Source organism: Chelmon rostratus, chromosome 21, assembly GCF_017976325.1.
Source record: "Chelmon rostratus isolate fCheRos1 chromosome 21, fCheRos1.pri, whole genome shotgun sequence".
Classification (NCBI taxonomy): domain Eukaryota; kingdom Metazoa; phylum Chordata; class Actinopteri; order Chaetodontiformes; family Chaetodontidae; genus Chelmon; species Chelmon rostratus.
The window spans coordinates 21,532,073-21,555,781 of record NC_055678.1 but is presented as its reverse complement, the minus strand read 5'-3'; the positions used below and the strand labels follow the sequence as shown (position 1 = coordinate 21,555,781).

The window sequence follows — 23,709 nt, the reverse complement described above, 5'->3', positions numbered from 1 at the left end:
GGCTGGTGAACTTGGTTGCGAGAGAGAGAGTTCACTGAGATGTCAGGGTCACGAGCAGGTCAGCCAGCGCGAGCTGAGGGAGGAGAGACTCAAACACGCGCTGGCGCTTGTGCTGACTGTGCACTCTCTGCGGTGTGTGTGTGTGTGTGCACGTGTGTATATGTGTGTGTGTGTGCGCGCACGTGTGTGTGTGTGTTTTATTGAGCTGCTTGTTTAGCAGCTAAGTACAAGTAGTGGTAACAGTAAACGCATTAACAGATGTCTGAGTGAACTGATCATCAGCCTATCAGCTGGAGCGGTTCTGGAGCAGAGACAAGTTGTCTGAGCTTTCATCATCCCGACAGAGAAAGTAACTGCACACATTTACTCAGGTTTTATATTTAAGTACACTTTTTTGTTACTGACAGGTCCGTTTTTATTTCTACAGTTTCTATCTATGCTGTTAGTCCGCTACACTTCAGAGGTACTGTGCTCTTTCACAGTTTAACTGACTCATGACTGTACTGCATTGTATGGAGACCAACGTTTAAACTGCAAAACACATAAGCTCATAAATGTGGTGATGATGGCTGTAACCTACAGGCCTATGCAGCAGTATTTGAATTATTCATTGGCCACCAGGGCCAACACCAAGCTATTTGACACCATTAAAGGGATAGTTCAGGTTTATCGAAGTGGGGTTGTATGAGGCACTTATCCATAGTCAGTGTATGACCTACAGTAGCACCTGCAGTGGTCTGCACACCCCCAGTTTGGAGAAGCAACAGGAGAAGTGATGTAGTTCTGTGGATGGGGGCAGCGGCACATGCAATTTAGCCACCTAAAAAAGGGTGAGCATATTCTATATTTAGAATATGCTCACCTTGCCATCAGACAGGCTGAAGCTGTTATATCACTCTCTCTAAAGCCACCTTTGACAAAAAACAGTAATTTTACCTCGCAGAAGACGGGAGTTGCTGGTCCACTGCTGCCTCCATCAGCTAGTTTGTGTTATTGCAGGACTGTGGTGAACCTGAGCTAAAGAGAAGTGAAGTGACACAATAGCACACACTAACTGACCGGTTGAGGGAGCAGTCATAGTTCTCACATAAGCGAATCTGTAAATAAACACTTTAACTGGTAAAGAAGTTTTTCTATTCTGTTATTTCTACTTCTAGTAAAGGATTAATACTTTTTCAACCACTGGTTGACTTCATCTTAACCTCATGTGCATAATATAGTTAAATAATTAAAACTTTTCATTAACCCCCAATGAGTAGTTAACAAAAGAGAGCCAAACATCAACAGTGTTGGCCCTCAGTATTTACAAAATACTAGCAGTGTAATCTATTTCTCCTTTCCTCTAACATTCCCACTGTTACTGTCACATTAGTTTTCATCCACCGTACCTACAATTAAGAACCAGTAGGAACTAAGACATCTTTTAAAATCACCTGATTCTATGTGTGTCAGTATACTAGTCTGATAACTTCTTATTGTCCTCTGGGGGTTTAGGGTTATGTTTCTACTACAAGCCCACTGTTTCAGTTTAGGTTTGTGTCAGTTTTTTCCTCATTTTTTCTATCCCATGGTTCACCTTGTGTTTTCAGAGTGGCACATATACATTGTTTTTTTGGTAACGTAGCCTGCATGCTGCAAATGAACCCAAACAAAAGATGCCACGCCTGCTCCACCTGTCATGGAAGCTTGTCCTGACGGTGGTGCTTCAGGTCACGGCGTCATTTAAATCAAAGGGGTTCATTCTCAGGAGAGTGTGAACAGGATCACTTAATCAATTCCAAACTATATGAGTATATTGTGTGCGCAGCATTAATATTTTGTCCTGTAGTTATTACTAGAAGAAAGTTCATGGTGTGAACACATTTTGACCTGATGATACATGCACACTTCATATATTAGGAGTGTTGTGTTGTATGGACCGGGGTATAAAGACAAGTGGACACTCGCAGCTGCGACTACAGTGTATCTTTACGGTCAAATCTATGCATCAGTATGAACTGGTGGAGTCCAGCAGGCGATCAGCAGGTTTGCAGTGAGTTTGTGGTGCAGCACGGTGAAGTGTAGACCTCGGAATCGTTCTCTACACTTGAACTTCCATTCACCCACCCACCCCCTCCACCCTGCTTCATCACACCTGAACAGCAGAATCCTGTTTCACACATTCACACTGTGATGAGAAAAACTCACCAGCTACAGCATGCCCAGCTGGAAACCAAGCCACCCCGAACATGCATCACCCGCCAGTGTGTGTCTGAACACAGAGTAAACAGGGATTTGCACATGAACACTGTGGCTGATGCTGGATTCAGTTTTCAGTGGTGTGATTACTGTTAAGCAAATGCAGTCATGGTCATATTCTGTCATCGGACCTTTTCTGTTGTTGTCACAGCTCTGCTCTGCATTCAAAGCCCACAAACGCTCCTTCAAGTCAAAATAACCTGACTTACATTAAATGCTCTGTTGTTGTGTTCTGGACAGATGGGCACATCTGAGCAGCATTCAGGCTCGGGACGAATCAGGCATTTTAAAAAACTTTACACAGAGATCTCATAAAGCAGAATGAGTTTCCCAGTGAGCACAATCATCACTTTCAGCCAGAGGGTAAAGTAAGAAGAATGACTCGCAAAAAGAGCAATAGTTGGGATTTTACAATTACTGAGGTCATGAGGCAAACCCCTCACCCCCCTCCACCCTCTTCCCCAGTGCTCACACCCAAAAGAAAGTCCCATTTTTCTAAATCATTTACATTTTTGACAGCTGCTTTTAAGCAAATCCTTATAAAAACTTTCTTAAAAATTGCTAAGAAGCTCTGTATCAGCACAAACTGTTTTCCTTATAAGGAGAACCAGGTTGCATGGTTCCTTCAAGGAAACATTCTAGGAAATTATCAGGAGCACAGTATTTATCATACAGTTTATCAGCCAAATAGAGGTCTACTGCTTCCAAGACCGGATTACCAACTGAGCAAAGGTGGGGCCTACCCTGGGCCGTTGGACTTCTGGAGCTCCAGGCTGACTGTTTGTCAGCTTATTTGTGCTGATTTAATGGAAACACTGCCTGGGAATAAGTAGCACTAAAGCACACTATGATCTGACATGATGGATGCAGGATCAGACAACATTCTGTCTCAGAGAAACTGTACAGAGAGCGAAAGGAAGTTGGAGCTTTGTTGCTTATTCGTGCCTCAGGGACTCCGAGCAGGTGAATCTGTCCATGATTTTTCTGATGGGAATAAAATGCTGATGGAGAAATAATGAATCATTTATTTCTTCATTTTCTTAGTTATTGTCGGCCTGAAATGAGTCAAAGCCTACTGAGTCCAAAGTGAAGTGGTATCAGCCTCTAACACCGTCTGTCAGTGAAGACTGTATACAGGTCCACAGGTCCAGAGGACAGACAGCATGTCAGCGTGTCCTCGGTGGCAGCTACAGCCCTGCTGCTAACCAGCAGAAAGTGCTGGAATGTTACATCCAAGCCATGATGGGACGTCAGATCATGTCTCGGCCTTTGTGTGAGTGGAGCAGGGACAGTTGTCCCGCTCTCCCGCCGGGATGAACCTCGGGGCGCCTTCTCTTAAAAACGCACACAGTCAGCCAGAACAGACAGATCCATCCTGTAAAAGCAGCTGCCTCACTGTCACTGACCGATTGCCCCTGCCGCACACACATAAACACACGCACACACACACATGCCCTGACGTTATGGTCGGTCGTAAAAAACAAGAGTCCAGATTCAGAGTGAGGATGTGGTGGCTGCGCGGCTCCGTGTTTACAGCCCGGGGATGACCTTCCTCCTCCAGACTCTGCTGACCCCCGTTTGAACCCAGGGACAGAGATATCATTTTTATAACACACACGCGCGCACACACACACACGCACGCGGCGGGGAGAGCGCAGGTTAAAGTCTTCTTGCAGATTAGAAAGACGTGGTTCCTGAAGGCGGACTGAGTAGTCTCTGCAGCGACCTGTTGATCACCTCATCCTTTCCCGCTGACACGTGATGAAGGCGACAGGCTACAATAATTCCAGCGACATGGTGAAACTCGTCGGCTGGAGCACGTTCTGAGAACGGAAAGGTGCATCCCGATCAAACCGTGAAAAGTGCGCGCGCACGCAGTCCATCACATGAACCAAACTAAAATAAATTGCGGGGGGAGTTTGAGTGGCACCAGTGAGACCCACGGGGTGAGGGATTAAGACATTCTTCAACCCGGAGCCTCTTTTCCATTTTCTGAAAATGTGCTGCTTAAAAGCTTTTTGCTGTTGAATGCGGGCCGCCCTGCAGGCACGATTACTGATCCGAGAGCGGGGCTTAAGTCGAGGTAATGAGTGTGTAAACTAGCTGCCTGATTGCCAACAAAGGCGTCTCGGGCCGCGCTCCCATTGTCTCGCAGGGAATCATCACCTTTTCTCAGTGAAATCCGCCGCGGATTGTCTGCGTGCGACGGGAGGTAGGGATTAAAGATGCGGCCCTTGTAACAAATGGCGAGGCGAGTCAGCCAGTACAGGCCGGGGGCGGGGCGCAACGACACCCACAATTAAAGATGAACTTTGAGTGAACTAATTTATCTGAGGGCGGAGAAGGTAGCAGGCTGCCCGCGGTCCTGGCAGCCTATAAAAGCGCAGGGTGGGCAGCCCGGAGCCTCTGTCGCTGACAGAGCTTCACCTGGGCCGCACCACCTCCGACAAGACGCCGAAGCCGCTGCAACATGGCTCTGAGCACACTGCTGGCCACCTTCCTGTGCACCATCGTGCTACCCTTCTTGCTGTTTTTGGTGGCGGTGAAGCTGTGGGAGGTTTATCTGATCCGAGGCAGAGATCCGAGCTGCCCCAGCCCGCTGCCCCCCGGGTCCATGGGCTTACCTTTCATTGGAGAGACGCTGCAGCTCATCCTCCAGGTAAGCGCCGCACACCGCCGCTGACATGTCCTTTCACACGGACACGCTTCCTGGTCCTCAGGTGGATGAGGATGCTCCAGACAACATGAGGAAACGTGATTTTAACTTGGCGCACCTTAGTAAACAAACAGCACTGCTTTCAACTCTGTGCGCTTCCATGAGGCGTTTATGGCACTACAGGATTAAAGATCGTGTTAAACTGAAATTTAAAAAAGCAATTTCACTTTAAATCTAGACAGTCATTCTGAATTATTTACCTTTAATCTGCGACTTTGCCATCGTAGTAGTATTGATTGATTTTAAACTCAGTATGTATTGATTTGTACCGACTGGTCAGTTTAACTCGTATTTGGGGGCTGTGTGCCGCCGTGGGTCTGAGCTGCTGATCGGTGATCACTCACCGGTTTTTGCGTGTCCGTGTCTGCAGAGGAGAAAGTTTCTGCGGATGAAGCGACAGAAGTACGGCTACATCTACCGCACGCACCTCTTCGGGAACCCCACGGTGCGTGTGACCGGCGCGGACAACGTCAGGCACATCCTGATGGGGGAGCACAGGCTCGTGTCCGTGCAGTGGCCCGCTTCTGTGCGCACCATCCTCGGCTCGGACACACTGTCCAACGTGCACGGAGCGCAGCACAAGACCAAGAAGAAGGTAAGTTCCTGCGGGCTTTGCTTTCAGGGGATCTACTTCAGAGTAGCGATCAGTACCTTTTTATAATAATCTGTTTTTGAGACATTTTCTTTACGGGTAGAAAAAGATGTCAGCCTGTGGCTCTGTAGTCTCCTCGTAGGACATTTAGATTTGCTCCCGTAGTTCTCAGTAAAATGAGGAATAAGATTTAGCTTAATTTATTATGTTTCAATTCCATAAGTAATAAATAGTCACAGTAATTTGTCATCATTGGATCCTCAAAGCCGATCTGCCAGTGCCGTTTAATTATCTAAACCTTTCTTCAATAGAAATCAACTTTTTAAAAAATGTTCTAATGGAGGAAAATGATCAGATTTTTAGAAAAAGTGTCAGTAGTAGATTTACTACTACTACTACTACTAAGCAGGTTGAGATATTCTTAATGTGCAGGCAGACTGCTTAACTTGCGCTAAGAAAAAATAATTTTATGGGCTGAATTACAGACAAATACTAGGAGATTTTTGCACTGCAAGACAACAAGAGATCTACTCTGTCCCCAGTGGATGGAAAGTGTTAGTCTGTTAGTCATTTCTTTGGAAGTTTGGGTGGAAAATAATACAAGCTGATGTTTCCCTTCCGTCCTCCAGGCCATCATGCGGGCCTTCTCCAGGGAGGCTCTGGAGCTCTACATCCCGGTCATCCAGGAGGAGGTGCGGGCTGCAGTGAAGGAGTGGCTCGCCAAGGACTCCTGCGTGCTGGTTTATCCGGAGATGAAGCGGCTGATGTTCCGCATAGCCATGAGGATCCTCCTGGGCTTCGATCCGGAGCAGATCAAGACCGACGAGCAGCAGCTTGTGGAAGCTTTTGAGGAAATGATCAAGAATCTGTTCTCTCTGCCCATCGATGTGCCTTTCAGTGGACTGTACAGGGTAAGAGAGACACTCAGTTCTCATGTAGCTACGCTCGCTTTTTTTAAACTTTTAACATGTATCAAATTATTAAAATTAAGCAGCAGCAGGGATTTTGCAGTATAGCCAGCCTTATTTAAAAGCATGCTGACGTTAGCTGTCAAAAAAGAGATGATTAATCTAGATTTTCTCACTGCAGCAAAATGAATGGAAGCCAGTTTCTGCCTGTGTTGTAACTGGATTCTAGTAAATGAGCTAAAACCTTGAAAACCTCTGGTGTGTCAGAATAAGGACAGTGCACATGTCAGTCCAGTCCATCTTACTCCCTCATTTATTTCCATCTCCCCTCATTCCACCTCTCCTCCTGCCATTTTCCTGTCCTCCAGGGTCTGAAGGCGAGGAACTTCATCCACTCCAAGATAGAGGAGAACATCAAGAAGAAGGTGCAGGAGTCCGACAAGGAGTCCAAACACAGAGACGCTCTGCAGCAGCTCATAGACAGCAGCAAGAAGAACGGGGAACCCATCAGCATGCAGGTAGTGACAAGATCACATCAAACTCCATACATGAGAAAACAAGCAAGACATCTCAGGTGTCTTCTGTCCTTCCTGGAGGCTATGGGTTTGGTTAGAGCCTTATCTTATTCTGTGTCTACGTTTTTGCTTCCAGGCCATTAAGGAGTCTGCTACAGAGCTGCTGTTTGGGGGCCATGAAACCACGGCCAGCACAGCCACCTCTCTGGTCATGTTCCTGGGCCTGAACCCTGAGGTTGTGGATAGACTGAGACAGGAACTGCTGAGCAAGGTAATTTACACCGTACAGCTCTAGTTCTAAAAGTTGTTCAGCTTAAATAGTGGCAGCTGAACGTTAAACAAAACCGACAATCTGGTGCAACTTTGAATTCATCTCATTCATGTGATCATTTTATGGAGAATTAATGTACTGAACAATCATATTTACTCATTAAGCATGAGTAGGGAGACATCAGTGTTGACCTTGCAAACAGTAGCTGACCGAAATGGGTCTCAAGCTCAGTTTACTTACTATTTTTAATGAGCTTTCTACCACATTTCATGGTCTGCCTCAGCAGATCAAATTTGCTCAATTGTCTGGTCTAATAGTTACCATATTAAAATATGCAGTAGGGTTTGTGTAACCTATAGTTGCCATAGAGATTGAAGCTTTCTCAGTGAAACTAATGAGTGCAAACTATGTTAAACGAGTATCAGGAGCCAGTTCAGAGCTTGGTTACCTGAACTTGGAAGGCCAGCGGGGCTAATGAGCTAACCTACAGTAAACAAGTAGATTTGATAGTTTTCAGTTTGTAGCATCAACCACTCTGGTTTGATTCAACCACTGAAATTATTACTGTAATATGAAACCACCTTTCTGAAATCAGTCTGGGAGAAGTGAAAAACTAGCATGACCCACTACAATTCAACTCTGGTTAACACTTTCCTCTGCCTCTCCTCTCGTGCCTGTTTGTATGTGTTCAGGAGGAGCAGGGGATGGACCTCCAGAGTCTGAACATCGAGTCCTTGGAGCAGTTGAAATACACAGGTTGTGTCATTAAAGAGACTCTGAGGATCAACCCTCCTGTTCCAGGAGGCTTCAGAGTGGCCCTCAAGACCTTTGAACTCAACGTAAGTTAACTAAGATCTCCATGAACAACAGATATCTGTAAATGTCAGCTCCTATCAATCAATCTGCTCACTGATCATTTCCTCTAACCGCTTCAGGGCTACCAAATTCCCAAAGGCTGGAACGTCATCTACAGCATCTGTGACACCCACGACGTGGCAGAGATCTTTCCCAACAAGGAAGACTTCCAGCCGGAGCGCTTCATGACCAAACCCTCCGCCGACTCCTCCAGGTTCCAGTACATCCCGTTCGGAGGGGGCTCCAGGATGTGTGTGGGGAAGGAGTTTGCTAAGGTCCTGTTGAAGATCTTCCTGGTGGAAGTGGTCACAAAGTGTCACTGGACTCTTTTAAACGGGCCGCCCACCATGAAAACAGGACCTACTGTCTATCCTGTGGACAATCTGCCAACCAAGTTTACCAGCTATGTACAAAATTAAACCGAGATGATAAAGGGTTGTGTTTCCTAAAGCAGTGTAGAGTGGAATGTGAGGTTTCCCAGAAGTCTCAAATCATCTGTGTTTTACCTCCCAGCCCACAGAGGAGCTACAGTATAATCAAGGTACTTGGAGAGTTTTTGGAAGCACTCAGATGCTCTTAGGGAACAAATCAAAAGCCACATTTACACATGAACTGAAACCCTGTTTGTCACTCTTGATCTTTTGGGACATGTGTCAATGTGGATTTTATGGCATACATGAATTGTACATATTGTAGATGACTTAAGAACGTGTTTTACATTCTATTGTTAATACATTGGATTTGTATATATTTTTTTAAGATATGAACAAACTAAACGAGAGGCACTGTACACAGACGTGGAACACTTTAATCAGCTCAGAGGTGTATCTATAGGATTCTGTACATATGTAATGTAGAGGCTGTTTATATAACTTTTGTATCTTATCCCAACTTATTTAAGTGATTTATGTTATAATGTATGGGCTTTTTATTTAATAAAACTGTTTTGTGGAGAATATTGGCGTCTGTCATTACATTTAAGTGAAAGGGTTAAACTGTGATGTATTGAAATGTGTAAACATTTTGAGAAATCTATACTAATTAGCCTTTTTTTGTGAGCGTGATGACAAAGACGGAGATTAATCAGAGCTGGGGTCAGGTTAGCCTAGCTTAGCATAAAGACTGGAGGCAGGGGGAAATGGTTTGCCTGGCTCTGTCAAAGTTTGAAAAAAAAATATCCTTATTAACCCCTAAAGCACAGCGATTAACACGTGTGGAGTAGAACTAGAAAGAAGGAAGCATACCAGACCCTCCCCAGCTCATCTCAACTCAGTTTATATAAAACTGATTAAAACTTGATGTGCTGGTCTGCTTGCATCAAGAATATTCAAACATTTAGTTTCAGAGAACTCGACTAGATTGGGGTTAAGGAAAAAACGCCTGTATATAAATAAGTTAACTGCAGTGCTCATGTTGATCTAAAATCACATCTTCCATCATGACACACTCATCAATAAGCAGAATATAATGAAAACAGCAGGTTTGAATTAAGCCATTAGTGAGCTCTGTGACTGTTTGGAAATGACGAGATAAAGAGCAACTCTGGTTTATTTGGAAACACCAGGTAAAGTTTGCTGATGACAGTTAATGTATTTACTCTGTACACATAGACGGTGGGTGGTCCTAACACACACACACACACACATTCCATTATCCTTATAGGATCAATAAGTTGTGAGGAGAAAGGGAAAATAGCAGAATCCATAGAAGGAGGGAAAGCAAAGCAGAGGGCTGATGACCCTGGCAGATGAGCAGACAGGGTGAAACAGAGTTCATACTGATCAGTTCAGTTTCAGGCCACTGAACCAGTATTGACCTCCAGTGGAACAGTGGAAGTAGGCCAGTAGCTTGGATGCATGATTACTGCGGGGTCAGAGATAAGATTCTTCTCACATTTAGGGTAACAAACAGTTAATGGATTACAGTTGAAGGTGTTTATGTTGAGGTGGTCAGTGAACACAGTTCAGAAGTGTGGATGGGTGTTTAAATAGACCGCAGCTGGTACAGAGATCAGCTGACGATCAAGAAGTTGAAGAGTACGTTAGAAACAAACAAAGTTGTACAAGGTGCATGGGTTCATTTTGGCCTTTACTAACAAGGAAGGAATTCTCAGTTTTTCTGAGCTTGGTCTTTACAGTCAATAGGCAGGGACGCAGTTTAGTGTGGCTGAGCTGCTCCTCTTTTGGTCCAATAGGACCAGGAACTACTGTGGATGTCTTAACTTACTGCCAGGAGACCGTAAGGCTTCATAAATTCATACGTAAACGTAGTGAGACTGCCTGAATGCTAATACATCAGAGTGTGTGTGTGTGTGTGTGTGTGTGTGTGTGTGTGTGTGTGTGTCTGAAGAGGTCTCGCACTTTGGTGATTCTTTTGTTTGTGTTCTACCCAAAGATTGAACTGGTCATTAGAGATGCCTGCCTGGCATCATTCAACCATATCACATTCAAATTCTATTCAAACATAATTTCTGTGACTTTTCAAGAAACCAAAATAAAATTTCCATGACCATTCACAACCTTTATGCACACAAACAGACCCTAGTTGGCTATGTTCAGGGCTCCACAAGGAAGATGTGTCTAGGACAAAGAGAGTTCTTCCTCAGGATGAAAAGGTATGTGTATGTATGTGTGTAGCTATAGGCCTACATACATACAAATACACAGTGTAACTGTCAGTCAGTCTAACTGGTTGATTGGTGATGTTTTGGTTCCCAGCGATGTTGTGAGGTACGTGTCCTCCATCTCGGACACATTAAAGTCTGAAAGGATGCAGTGGGCCAGTAGGTCTCCATATTTATACCCAAAATCCCAAAACATGTCCATTTTCACTTTAAATACTTGAGACTACAAGCACAGTCAACACATTGTCCTTTATTAAAAAAAATAACTTTACAAGCACTTATATGTCTGGCACTGCCTTTCAAGGATGAGGGAAGTGTATTCTGAACGAATTTGATTATAAACTACTTTCTGCATGGCAGTCTGCAAAACAATGCAGCAACATGAGCACGTGGGCGTGTGTGCAGACTGTTTTAAAAACATTCAGGGAGGTTAATATGTAACACTTGAGATGAAGTCTGGAACTGGTTTACAAGCATCTGGGAAAACTGAACAGATTATATCATCAGTGTTTTCTGCATTTGATAATAAACACACATGCACACACACACACACACACACACCTCACAGGCCATACCGGGTCACTGACCCCTCTGACAGTTTTTCTCTACAGCAAACACACATACACACACTGATTTTTATCACGTCTGGTGATTTTGTGTTCGGGTTCTAACCAAAGTTTGTATTCCAAAATCCCATAAAAGTGCTGTCCAACGTTTAAGATGTGGTGCACAGTGTCAGACAGTGTTGAGTGTTGCACTCAGCTGAGCACAGTGATGGAAATGGTCAGGTGAGGAATGACAGAGGAGAGAGAAGTTTAAACTCTGCTTACTTTGAAACCTTCACTCACCTGACCAATCAGGTTTGATCGTCATACTGACTGTTTTTGGAAAGGTGAGCTAAAAATCTGATGCAGCCGTCTACCTCCAATTCAGCTGTGCAGAAGAGTTTCAGGTGCTGCAGGCAATCTGACAAGCACTTAGTTTAAAGCATCGGACCATTTGAACTGACGCACAGAAGTGGAAGTAACACTGCAAATCAAACACGCAGCTCCCCCCTGCAACCACAACTGTCGTTTGTACATTCTGTTCAAGTGCATGTACCAAACCAACAGCTTCGTTAATAAGTGAGCTTTAGAAGTGCCGGTCAGGTGTATTTCTTTGGATGGGGCGAGTTGACATTCCATCATTCATCATCATTTTAGTGGTTCCGCCTGACTTTTTGCACTCAAAACCAGGAGCACCATATTATCTTGACCTCTACCATGCAGCAGATTGCCATGTTATTGGAACAACCAGCTGAAAACATTCAATGTGTATACAAGCACTTACGCTGCATTTACATGGATTCAGGTAGCCAGCAGACAAACTGGCAAACCAGATATCATTTAAAGAGCATGCTGGCAAAATTAGGCCAGCAGAGAATACCGGCAAGAGTAACAGCTGACAGCATTGCCATCAAAAGATAAAATATTAGAACATTTTGCTGTCCTCTGCAACAGAATTTACAGCCAGATATTTTGTATCTCCTTCACATGAGGAGAAAACATGGCAATTTCGATAACGAGGCTCTAATAATTTTCCTGGATTTATGTGGTTAGACCCTGGCATCCGACTGAGATATAACGACAAATCACTTTTCATGTAATGAATGAATGACACTACGTTTTGGAGGGAATAAACATTCATTTTAAGTTTGCAATAGAATATTTAGAGAAAACTACACCGACCATGCATTACTAGAATAATTACATAAAATAACATACATGAAGTAATATGATTTATTATATTCTATTCCCTCCTTTGTAAACAGTACATCACCATAGCAACATGTCATCATGCTTGTTTTCGTTTTGCCATCCTGGCATTCCGTCACATCGTGTGTTTGTATCTCTCTTCCTGTACTATTCAGGGGGTGTTGTCGACTGTCTGCCTGAATCCACGTGAAAGCAGCATTAAATAACTGAGTTACAGTCTTTCTCCAGCAAACTGATTTCTTAAGTGTCATCCACACAAGAAACCTAGTTATTGTGACACAGGATCTGCACTGTGAAGAAAAGCTCTGCTCTGGCCGCCTGGCTGTCTGTGGGTCACTGCATTGTGACAAAAAAGAGCAAAAAGTGGGGACAGTTCAAATCAGAATGCCATGGTTCCAAATTAAAGTCAGAGAGGTAAAGAGAGAGAAATCTGGGTCCTGATGTGTTGCATGTAACATTATACACAGCTTCACTGTAACCAGGTTACTACAGCGCATGTAAATGGGTTATTTAAGTAACCTGGTTTCTCTGAGTAACCTGGTTAGTGGTGCATGGAAATGCATGAATTGACAGTGAATGTTGTAGTGTTGTCAGTGTGATCAGACACATGAAACACTCTGACTGCACGTATTTGAAACACTTTCTAAAAGTCTTCACTCCGCTTGGTAAATGAGAGCCAGTGTTTCTGCAGGCTAGTGGCAGCTTTACTGGCAGATGTGCTGTGGCCTCTTTCACAAGTTGTTTCTCTTTCTGGTGCCCTTCTGATTTACACCCGGCCTCCCTCCACTCCACGTCGACTTCTTAGCATTGTGCTGTTGTCCCTGGCCCTTGTTTATTACTGTGCTACTTGCGATTATTGGATCCACAAATGCTGAACTGTTGTACTAATTGTAAGTCACTGTTGATAAGAGTTTCAGCTTAATGGCCAAATTGTAATAGTATATTGTAGCTGACACCTTTATGTCTGGCCATCCTATCCCCACTGGTCCAGCCCTCGAACGATGTGAATGAACTTTTCTGAACTTTGCCTCCTCTCCTCATTCTAAAGAGCGTCTGCTTCCCTCCATTGTTCACCATCACCCAGTGGAGACAAAACTTTGCATGGCCAAGGCCATTTTCATCTAAATTTGTGACCATTGTAGGGAATTTACAACACAGTGTTGAAAGAGTATTGAAACTAGCTTGCTTTCAATTAGATCCTCAGGCCCGAACATGGTCCGAAGTAAATCATTGTAATAGCTAGTGAAGTGGTGTTATTGACGGCAGAACTTTTATACACCAAACCACTTTGTTTCCACGAACAGTACATGAGCGAGGTGAGGGGTAGAGACTTAAGGAAGCACAGACAACCACAGAAATGAAAGGAGAGGGACAAGGACACCAAAATCTTTCCTGCTTTGCAAAGTTTGGTCTGTATTTGGTTTCAAGACTTGAAATCTCCCTGTAGTGCATCTTCTGTTGTAAACTACAGTATATAAGTGTTTTTGTGCAAATGAGACCTCCTCCATGGACTGTCTATGGATTGATTTTTCTGACTAAAGGGGGAAACCATTTCTGCTTGTCGTCTCTTCCTCTTTCTCTTTACCACAGATTCTACTAGAGGTGTCTAACTCTCAGGAAAATATGCCTGTGTACCATTTTACCCAAAGTAAAATGACATTTATTTTTATCTCTCTGTATTCACAACAGTGGTTCTAGCTAAGTACAAAGGCTGCTGCTAGCACACTGTACACAATAACAAAGAGAGGAAAAGAAAAGAATGAGTGGTTGTTGGTTTAGAATTGAAATAGTTTGGTGATGGAGAACCTCGAGAACACATGTTCTTAATGTAAAGTAACAGTCTGTTCTGGAGGTTCGTGTGTTTACAGCTTATCTTGTACATCTCTATTTTTTTCTCTTGTTCTTTTGTCTTTTAACTGCCGCGCTTTTCCTGCAGCCAACTTTTCTTGACTTTCATTACTTCACATGTGGAGCTGCTGTCCTATAGCTGAAGTGCACCTCCTCAAAAATGTAACCACATGTCTGCACTGTGACAGCCACAGAGACACCACTGCTATTGTTTATTGTACTTCTAATAATGGTAGAGATGGTAGAGAGTGAAGAAATCATGAGGGAAGTTTAATTATCTTTTGTAGCAAAGCCGTCACCACTGCAAAAGTTTCTGTTCACTGCAGTCACTGCTCTGCATCACAGTGAATGGAACGAGGTAACAGCAGAGTCCTACCCAGTGAAAAGCTGAACATGTATCTGATGACATACAAGCTAAGAACCAGACAAACATCCAAATGTGGAGGCGATGAATCCACTTATACCATGGCCAACAAAATGTTTTCTGACATTTATTCTTTCATATTTCAAATTTATGTGCAACCATATGCATGCTGATCACATCCTAAACATGTCTGTTTGCATCAAACAAATGGCCAGCAGAAGGAAATAATCTTATCAGATGAAAGTCACTTGTCTTAATGCTATCATGTGTGCTTAATCAGCCACAGTGAGGATGCACTTTCATTTCAATGGGCAGCTATTTGGTCTGATTACCAAGGTCATTGAGAGTCAATCAGCCTATGGTGTCAATGTAAGTCAATGGGAGCGTTAACTCCTCAAACTGTGTTTGCACGGCGTCTGCTTGCTCCTCAGCCCCTGCTGTGGAGTCGTATGAGTGCCCAAGAAGAGATGCTAATGGCGCCATTACCATGGCTGTTGGTAGCTCACTGTGATTATTCATAATTTGAGAGACTGTTGACAAGTTCAGCAGGTCAGATCGAGTTCAGCACCCTGGGAGAGAGGTGCTTCTTACATCAACACTTTTTATCACACAACTACTCTGATCAAGACTTACTGACTACTGTGGGGGTGAAATGGCTTGAATGTTAAAGAGGAACATTTACAAATGGCTGCAGCCTATCATGAAACTGTTCTACACAAAGTATTTTGAGGGGCCTTAAATTCTGACAGTATTGCATTGTCAGATTATACTTTAGTGCAGCAAGCATTGTCAGGTGGTATCCATCCAGTTCTTCCTCTTACCAAAATAAAAGCCTTAAATGTTGTTACTACAGTGAAACACAAATAATCACAGTCATAATCACATCATTTTTAGTCATATCAGCTGTTGTCTCTCAAATACTTCCTCTTTCTCCCAAACCTGTAAACAGGTGATTAGATTCATGGTGGAAGACGTGGAAATGGTCTTACATTAGCATTACATTGCTGTGCTCAGAACAGTCTGGTATTTCAGCAACATAGCCACTTTCTTAAGGGAACAGCACCAATCTGCATGTCATCTCCTCCGCCACAACCAGTGATGTGTATATAACTTGCGCTGTCATCCACGTGGGAGTAGCCATCACACTCCAACACTATAGTTTCTGCTGTGGACAGACAGGGGGGCCACTGAGGGCCACGGGTATACCTATGGATTGCTTTGTAGAACGCTGAGTCTTTGGTGTGGTTTAGATCAAGTTGTTTGACTGAGAACCCTGAACCACAGACAAAACATAACAGACACCATAAACTAGTGATCAACGAAAGGAATTTCCTAAGAATCAAACACTGGTCATAAATGAGCTGAAAGTGTGCGTTAACATGCTGTAAACTATGTCTGCTTGAAGATGTTTTACTTCTGAAAAGCAGCAGTTGTGATGAAGCTGCATGCAGTGCAGTGTGCTCATCATGTCATTCAGGCTCTGCCACCTTGACCAGCAGATATCAGTTCAGATGTCAGCAGCGGGAATCAACAGGGTCTCCACCCCAATGCTGGCTGCATGTCCCCATTTAAATATACTCAGTTCTCCTCACTTGGTCAGGGACGTGTCAACCATTGTCAAATATGCTAGGCTCCACCTGTGTGAGCTGTCCAGTTCTCTCATTCTGGACAATGTCAAGATGAAAAGTACACCAGGTGAAATGACATCTAGTGTTGGCCCAGAACAAAGATCAGCAAAGAAGCTCAAAGCATGCAATCCAATGCATGGTGTAAGACTGTTGATCCCTGCTGATTTGTCTTTCTCATCATATTTGCTTAGATCCTCTGTTAGCAGGTGACTCACAGCAGCTGAGCTACCTATAACTTACAGTAACTGTCCGAGTCCGGAGTCTGGAAGTCATGTCTCATTTGCTCCCTGTCAAACAACAGAGCCATTAAGAGACGGTGAAAGTAATACTTGTGTTTGGATAGAGTCACTTTCAAATTCACACACACATTCATGCATGCAAGTGTCTCCATTTGTCAGTGGTTCACCTTTCAGGCTCAAAGTCACATGCACAAAGTGTGAGCTTGCATGTGTGCACACATACACATACAATCTATTCATCACAGGTGTGCTGAGGGGGAAGGATGGTGTCATCTGCAAAGCTAAAATTCTCTTAACAGCGGCTGAGACTCACATTCAGTCAAGGCATCAGGTTTAAGTTTTTCTTTGCTGTTGTATTGTGAGAAATTGCACTACAGAGGTATGAATGTGAGGCCAAGGGGCTAAAAAAGTACAAGTACACATAAAGCAGCTTTTCCAAGCAGTTTCCCCCTGCTTCCAGTCTGTCTGCTAGAGGAATAGATTCACATTTGCTTTGTTTTCTTTGTTGTCAAGAGTCAGGTGAGCAGATTAATACGAGTATAATTCAGTCACATGACATGACATAAAAGGGTGATTTTTACAGCATCTATTGTCCACAGCAGTTTTATAGTGTATAACAAGTTACTCATTCAGTTTATTGCAGCCATTTGAAGGCATCAGGATAGATAGTGCCTTTATGCCCGGCTGTCCACAGTGTCAGCACTGATAAGATCATGTACAAATGACAGCACCATAACTCAGTATTCTGTTGTTTAAATGGGATATATATATATATATATATATATATACACATACATACACACACACATACAGTACAGGCCAAAAGTTTGGACACACCTTCTCATTCAAAGCATTTTCTTTATTTTCTTTATGACCTGGCCTCCACAGTCACCGGACCTGAACCCAGTCGAGATGGTTTGGGGTGAGCTGGACTGCAGAGTGAAGGCAAAGGGGCCAGCAAGTGCACCTCTGGGAACTCCTTCAGGACTGTTGGAAAACCATTTCAGGTGACGACCTCTTGAAGCTAATCGAGAGAATGCCAAGAGTGTGCAAAGCAGTAATCAGAGCAAAGGGTGGCTATTTTGAAAAACTAGAATATAAAACATGTTTTCAGTTATTTCACCTTTTTTTGTTAAGCACACAACTCCACATGTGTTCATTCATAGTTTTGATGCCTTCAGTGAGAAACTACAATGTAAATAGTCATGACAATAAAGAAAATGCATTGAATGAGAAGGTGTGTCCAAACTTTTGGCCTGTACTGTATATGCTGTCACAAATTTGCCTCAACAGGCTTTCTTATGCCGGGGCCTACTGTGACATCTCCCACGACGTGTTCCTTGGTATTGACCAATCACATGCTCTCTTCACAGCACAGTCAGGTAAACATGGCAAAGAGGAGAAGAGAGATAGGAGGGAGAGAAGAGGGATGCTGAGGTTGCTGCTGTCCGGTGGAACAACGGAACAGAAGAAAAGTTCATTCTGTCCTCTCTGTGCCACCCTGAAGCACATCCACAGCTGTTCTTTCTTTCTTTCTTTTTTTGCTACACAAGACAGCCAGAATCTCACAAAATGCTTCTCCTCTAGTTCAGTGACTCCATCTTGACAATGGAAAAAAAAATCTGCTCACCCACTACCTCACTTATCAAAGCAGGGTTGCAGGTTGGATATAACTGCTCTCAAGTCACCCTCAATGTTGAGCTTGGATCTGTATTTTGTTTTCAGTGAAGCAATCACAGAAAACCCCATCTCACACAAATAGAAAATGGCAAAAAGCAGCAAAATGCCACAGCTCTTTAGCCAATCAGTGGGAGCTCCTTCACACCAAGCCAAACTTCACCCACTCAGAACTGCAGTCTGCAGTGGAGTTGGTTTTCATTTAGGATAGCGTTCACTGGCAACATGTTTCTCAATGTGTTGTTCCATTGTTGACATAGTGAACATATTCAGGTCATCCATGTGTTGTGATGTACCATACTGATGTAAGCGTGTAGCTAAAACCACAACTGGCACGACGTAAAGCCTCACAGAACCACTAGCATGGCCGTAGACTCATAGTCTTGTTTAACAGTGCGCTGCTATTTATATGTCTCATTATGTTGGCAAATGGCTTGTTTGTACAGGTTTTCTTTATATGAACAATTGTGGGTGATGTGAATTAACCAGGGTGGCTTCTAACAGCATCATGAGTGAATCTTGACCAAGAATTGAGTGCTTTTTTCTTTCTCTGAAAATGGAAATTCATATTTGCTTTTGTTGGAAATGTACAAATTGCAATTAATAAGTATACTTAAGTAGTATACTTAAGTATATGCTGAATATTACTGGTTATTAGTTGTAAACTATTCTCAATATTAACATGCTATCTCATTATCTTGGTACAAGCTAGGGAAAAGCTTTGTGTGGGAGCATCATCTTGACTTAGTGCAAGTATTTAAATGGCGCTGACATGGTTTGTACAGAGCGGCACATTTGGACATTTACTGCACATTGTCCAGAGAGAGAGCTCAGTGGAACAAGAGCAGTTATCTTGGTCTCAGATGGGGAAATCCTCTCTATTTCACTGCTGTCAAAGTCCACAGGGATTACAGTGTGCAGATTTTCCCGGCTGCCTATTGCGCTCAAACATACTTCGCCAAGTTCAAAAGTTCAGCTCAGCTCTGAACTCTGTCAGGGACTCTGGAGGCAGGCAGGAGGCCGGCAGTCTGTTCTTCTGAGTCAGTCTGTACTTCCAATAACAGCTATTCCCAGTAAGGTTCGGGGAATACTTGGGATACCAGGGGAGTTACAACTTAAGGCCAAGGTGAGGGTGACACTAATGACTTAGCAAAGAGGTCATCCAGGAGGCAGCAATAACACACACACTCACACACACATGCACACACACATAAGAGTGGTGCAGTGGTAGCCGGTTATTTCTATTGAATGAACAGGCTTGTTTACTGTTAATGTTGTAGATTTTACTACATATGATACTCAGTGCTCAGTAACAAGGCACCGCCAGCAGACCAACGACACCACGACACAAGGATCAGGAACTATTTACTACATTCAGACACAGTCCTGCTGTGAAGAAGAACTCTGCTGTTGGTCCTTCTCGTACTGTTTCATCATTTACTCAACACACAGCACACAAACTGTCAGGAAGCAGCATCTTCTGTCAGTGATCAGGTCCATATCAGTGAGCTGTTGTGTGTGATTACTGGCCTGCTACATGTACAGATACTAACCATGTCTCTATAATGTGTGTAAATGTCTTCTCAGGTTATTGATTCTGGTTTCTCTGAGTAACCTGGTTACTGCTAATAAATGACTGAATTTCACAGCCACCACAAAGCCATTAAAGCAGGCAGTCCAGTCCAAGATGTAGCAGTGCCCCTCACTGATGTGTAATGGGACTTTGAAACTACACCAGGTCAAACTGATGCCACATAAGGAACATCAGGCCTTAGAAATTTTGCTTTCAAATTTTGGTGTATTTCAAGTAAAACCGTTTCTATTAAAATCCACGAAAATTAATACATGAGGTGCTCTGGTTGGTCAACAAATGCTATAACATCAGGGTCCAACAAACACATTACTAACTCTCTCTCTCACACACACACACTTTTGTTCTTCTGACGCTGCACTCTGCAGCCCCTTAGCCTAACCTTAACCTTAACCTTTATTTAACCCTGACCAACTTAATTCTAACCTAACCCTTAATTAACTTTACCGTTCACCAAGTCTGAACCTTAGATATCATAGGTTATCTGAACCAAGACACCTGTATGAGTGTAACTGGTGTTTAATCCAGGTATAAACATACACATCCATGTGATTACTTTATGAAAAAAAATATATAATATAATATAATATAATATAATATAATATAATATAATATAATATAATATAATATAATATAATATAATTGCAATGTCAAAGTCTCCCTTTGGGGGGAATGGGGCTGTAAAGACTTCACTAAACATCTGTGTAACTTATGCTTTAGTGAACTATTGACATTCTAGGTGTTGACCTTGTCAGAAAGGTAAGAGACATGAATTTATTAAATCTGTGTTGTTTATTAGTTATGAGTCCGTTGGAAGCTGTCACCATCAGCAAAAACCTCACAGATTTCACCAGTTAGCTGTTGCTTTTCTCTAATGAGGTTCCAGATGTGACAACCTCACAATCCTGATTCAATGCATTTTGTAACTTTTTTTTTTTTTTTTTTTGGGGGGGGGGGGCAACTACATGTTTATATAATCCACCACAAATCCTCACTGCAACTGCTCACATCAAACAAATCCTAATTTTCGAATAGTCTTGTTTTTCTGACGAGATGAGCTGGAACGCTGTGAGCTCGACCTGATCACCCAGCGTCAGTGTCGTGTCGTCTTGTCGTGGTGGGTAGCAAAGTCTGACAGAAAGAAATATACTTTACCACCATCACCCACTCACACAGCTACAGCATTTTTTGTGCAAATTATTTAAAGGTTTTTTGTTTTAATGTGTTTAATTTGATGAAATGCCTGCTTTGATGCACTGATCCAACTTAATGTGGTAACATAAGTCAGTGAAAACCATGCAGCAGATATGACGGGGCTGTGCTTTGCAGCTGCAGCACATCGTTTGGAAGGATTTAAATAACTAAGTCCAAAAAAAAGCGGCCTTTAACTCTACTGACTGTTTTAGACCTGAACTTCAAAAACAGCCCCAACTGATCTTATCTGAAAGGTCCACAGAGGGCACAATGTGAGCATTCTTACTCTCTGATTTTAACTTTAAGTAAGGCTGAGCAGGGATTGGATGACAGGATAGAACAGGTGAGGAGGTCATGAGGCACACGTCATTAAACTTTTACAAGGATTCCCCACTTTCATGAGCCCAGGAGCAATCAAACATCTAAAAGACAATAAGAAGGAAATAAAAGACACAAACAACGCCCATTCTTTAGCGCCGTTAACGTCTCCCCAGCATCATTTACATCCAAATGCAACACCCTGCCTCATAAACACTGATAGACCAGCATAGACTCTCTGATGTCTCCAGCCAGAAGGAAACACACACACACACACAATCACACAATCACACGATTGGCAAATTATGCACTACATTCCAAATACAATACATATTCTAAACTTTACTCTGAAACAAGCCATTTATATGTGCACACAAGCTACACACTTCCACACACACGTCAGGTTATCTGATGGTGAGGCCGAAGGATCTAACAGGTACCTGTCACATTTCAGACTCCGTCAGTCCTTTGATAAGGAACAAAGAAAGAAAAGGGCTATTGTCTGTGAGCAGACCTCAATATAACCGTTTCATGAAGCTGTCAGGAAGGACAGAAATCCTCTACACACCTACAGCCACACACACACACACACACACACACACACACAGACACACACACTGACACACACAGACAGGTGTCCTGTGTCTTTTGGGGCTTTTAATGCAGTATCAGAAACTGCTGAAGGATGCTATTTCAAGTCAATACTCTATTTTATACTCTACTATTTCTACTTATACTCTCTATGTTTATACTCTATATTTTTTAATGATGAAGATTTAATGTGAAATTTGCCTGTTTATTTATGTAACATCACGTTCTCCATGTTAACGATAAAAGATACGCAACCTTGCTTTGTTTGTATTTATGAACTAAACTTGAACTCAGTAAAATAGAAAAGAAATATATTAAAACCAAATGAAATGTTAAAAGACCATAGGAGCCACTGACTCTGGCTTTTTGTTTTATAACAGCATTGAAATGCTAGAAAAAGTTTAAAGGTTACAGCTTTGACTTTAAATTGAGCTTCATGATGGGGACAGTTAGTGGGTTGCATGGTCTGGATATGCAACTCACAATTTCACATGTTTCATGGTGGTCAAGAGTCAATGTTATTTGTCTGGGACAGATATTATTTCCAGCAAAGAGATGATTGAGAGTTCTCTTTAACAAACTGGAAAAAATAAGCTGTTGTTTTGGAAAGGGAAATGTTTTAAACCCTTTTCTAAATAATCTTGCCATGAAAAAGGCTGTGTAGTTGCACACTAATCCTTCCTTTTGAACACCAACATTTTTCCTGTAAAGGGTCTTATCAGTTTTTATAACATCCCTCAACAAGGGCCATACTAAATTATTGAACACATATATACACTAACCTCTGTGATGGCTGATCGGCCTGATGTGAGACAGCAGTGATCGTGATGCTACTCACAGCTGGTTTTCCAGGTCTGAGTCAGTCAGTTGTGAGATGAACTGAATCTTCACGAGTCAGTTTTGAAAAAGGCTGCTCGCAGTAGAGGGTCGATGCTTTGCAGTTCAATGATTTCATGTTGTAGGTTGTCAGAAACATCAGCTGCTTCCACATTAAACATTATAACAATATACCTGAAGGTGTTTTCACACTCAGCAGCATATTCAGGTGTCATAGCAGGCTTTACTTCTTGCAGAGCAGTAAAATACAGTTTCCTCTTTCCATTTGCACTTGTCACTTCTTTAATTTAGTTTCAAATGATTTCACATTTGAAAGCAGAGAGCTGAGAAGCTGCTGGAGCATCATGATCAGCTCTGAGAGGGTCTTGGTGATGACCACCATGAAGGTGAAATCACTCTTTCTGTCCCTGAGTTTCCACGACAGGTTGTCCATCATCTCTATGAATTATTTGAGAAAAGACAGTCGCTGGAACAGTTTTAGTTTGTCTGGTGCCAGCAGCTCAACAAAAAGGCACTTCCTCACAAATTCTCCTTCTGAATGAGGTTTCAGCTTCTTAGCTATCATCTCACTCATCGCAAAACTCAGCGCTGCCACGAGAAAATTTTGCTCACTTGGGGCGCAGCAGGGTGGTCATGGCCCCTCCTTGCTTGATATCAACCATAACACTGAAAAATGTTATCTGTTTCTGTACTGATGAATTACCTCACAGGCTGGATCAAAAGGTCTTGTGGACCATATCCACCCCTGCTGTACAGTAATACAAGGCCAGCTAGCTAGGCTAACAAGGATGCAGCACAGATTTCTTCAAATGTATGATCCAGTTTGGGTTCCCAAATTTCCCCGGCGAGGATAAATAAAGTTTTATCTTATCTTATCTCATCTTAAAGCATGCATTTTCATAGATGCATCAGTATGTACTTCACTTTACCGAACACATACAGTGATAACT

General features: G+C 42.8%; 1 protein-coding gene across 1 annotated transcript; it reads left to right on the top strand.

Moving 5' to 3' along the window:
* Positions 1 to 4,682: 4,682 nt before the first annotated feature.
* LOC121624754 (cytochrome P450 26A1) lies at positions 4,683 to 9,038 on the top strand. The gene is made up of 7 exons (XM_041962618.1): positions 4,683 to 4,897; positions 5,325 to 5,549; positions 6,176 to 6,457; positions 6,823 to 6,972; positions 7,106 to 7,240; positions 7,933 to 8,079; positions 8,176 to 9,038. The coding sequence occupies exons 1-7, from the start codon at positions 4,709 to 4,711 to the stop codon at positions 8,512 to 8,514; spliced, it is 1,467 nt and encodes a 488-aa protein (XP_041818552.1). The 5' UTR covers positions 4,683 to 4,708; the 3' UTR covers positions 8,515 to 9,038.
* Positions 9,039 to 23,709: the final 14,671 nt, after the last annotated feature.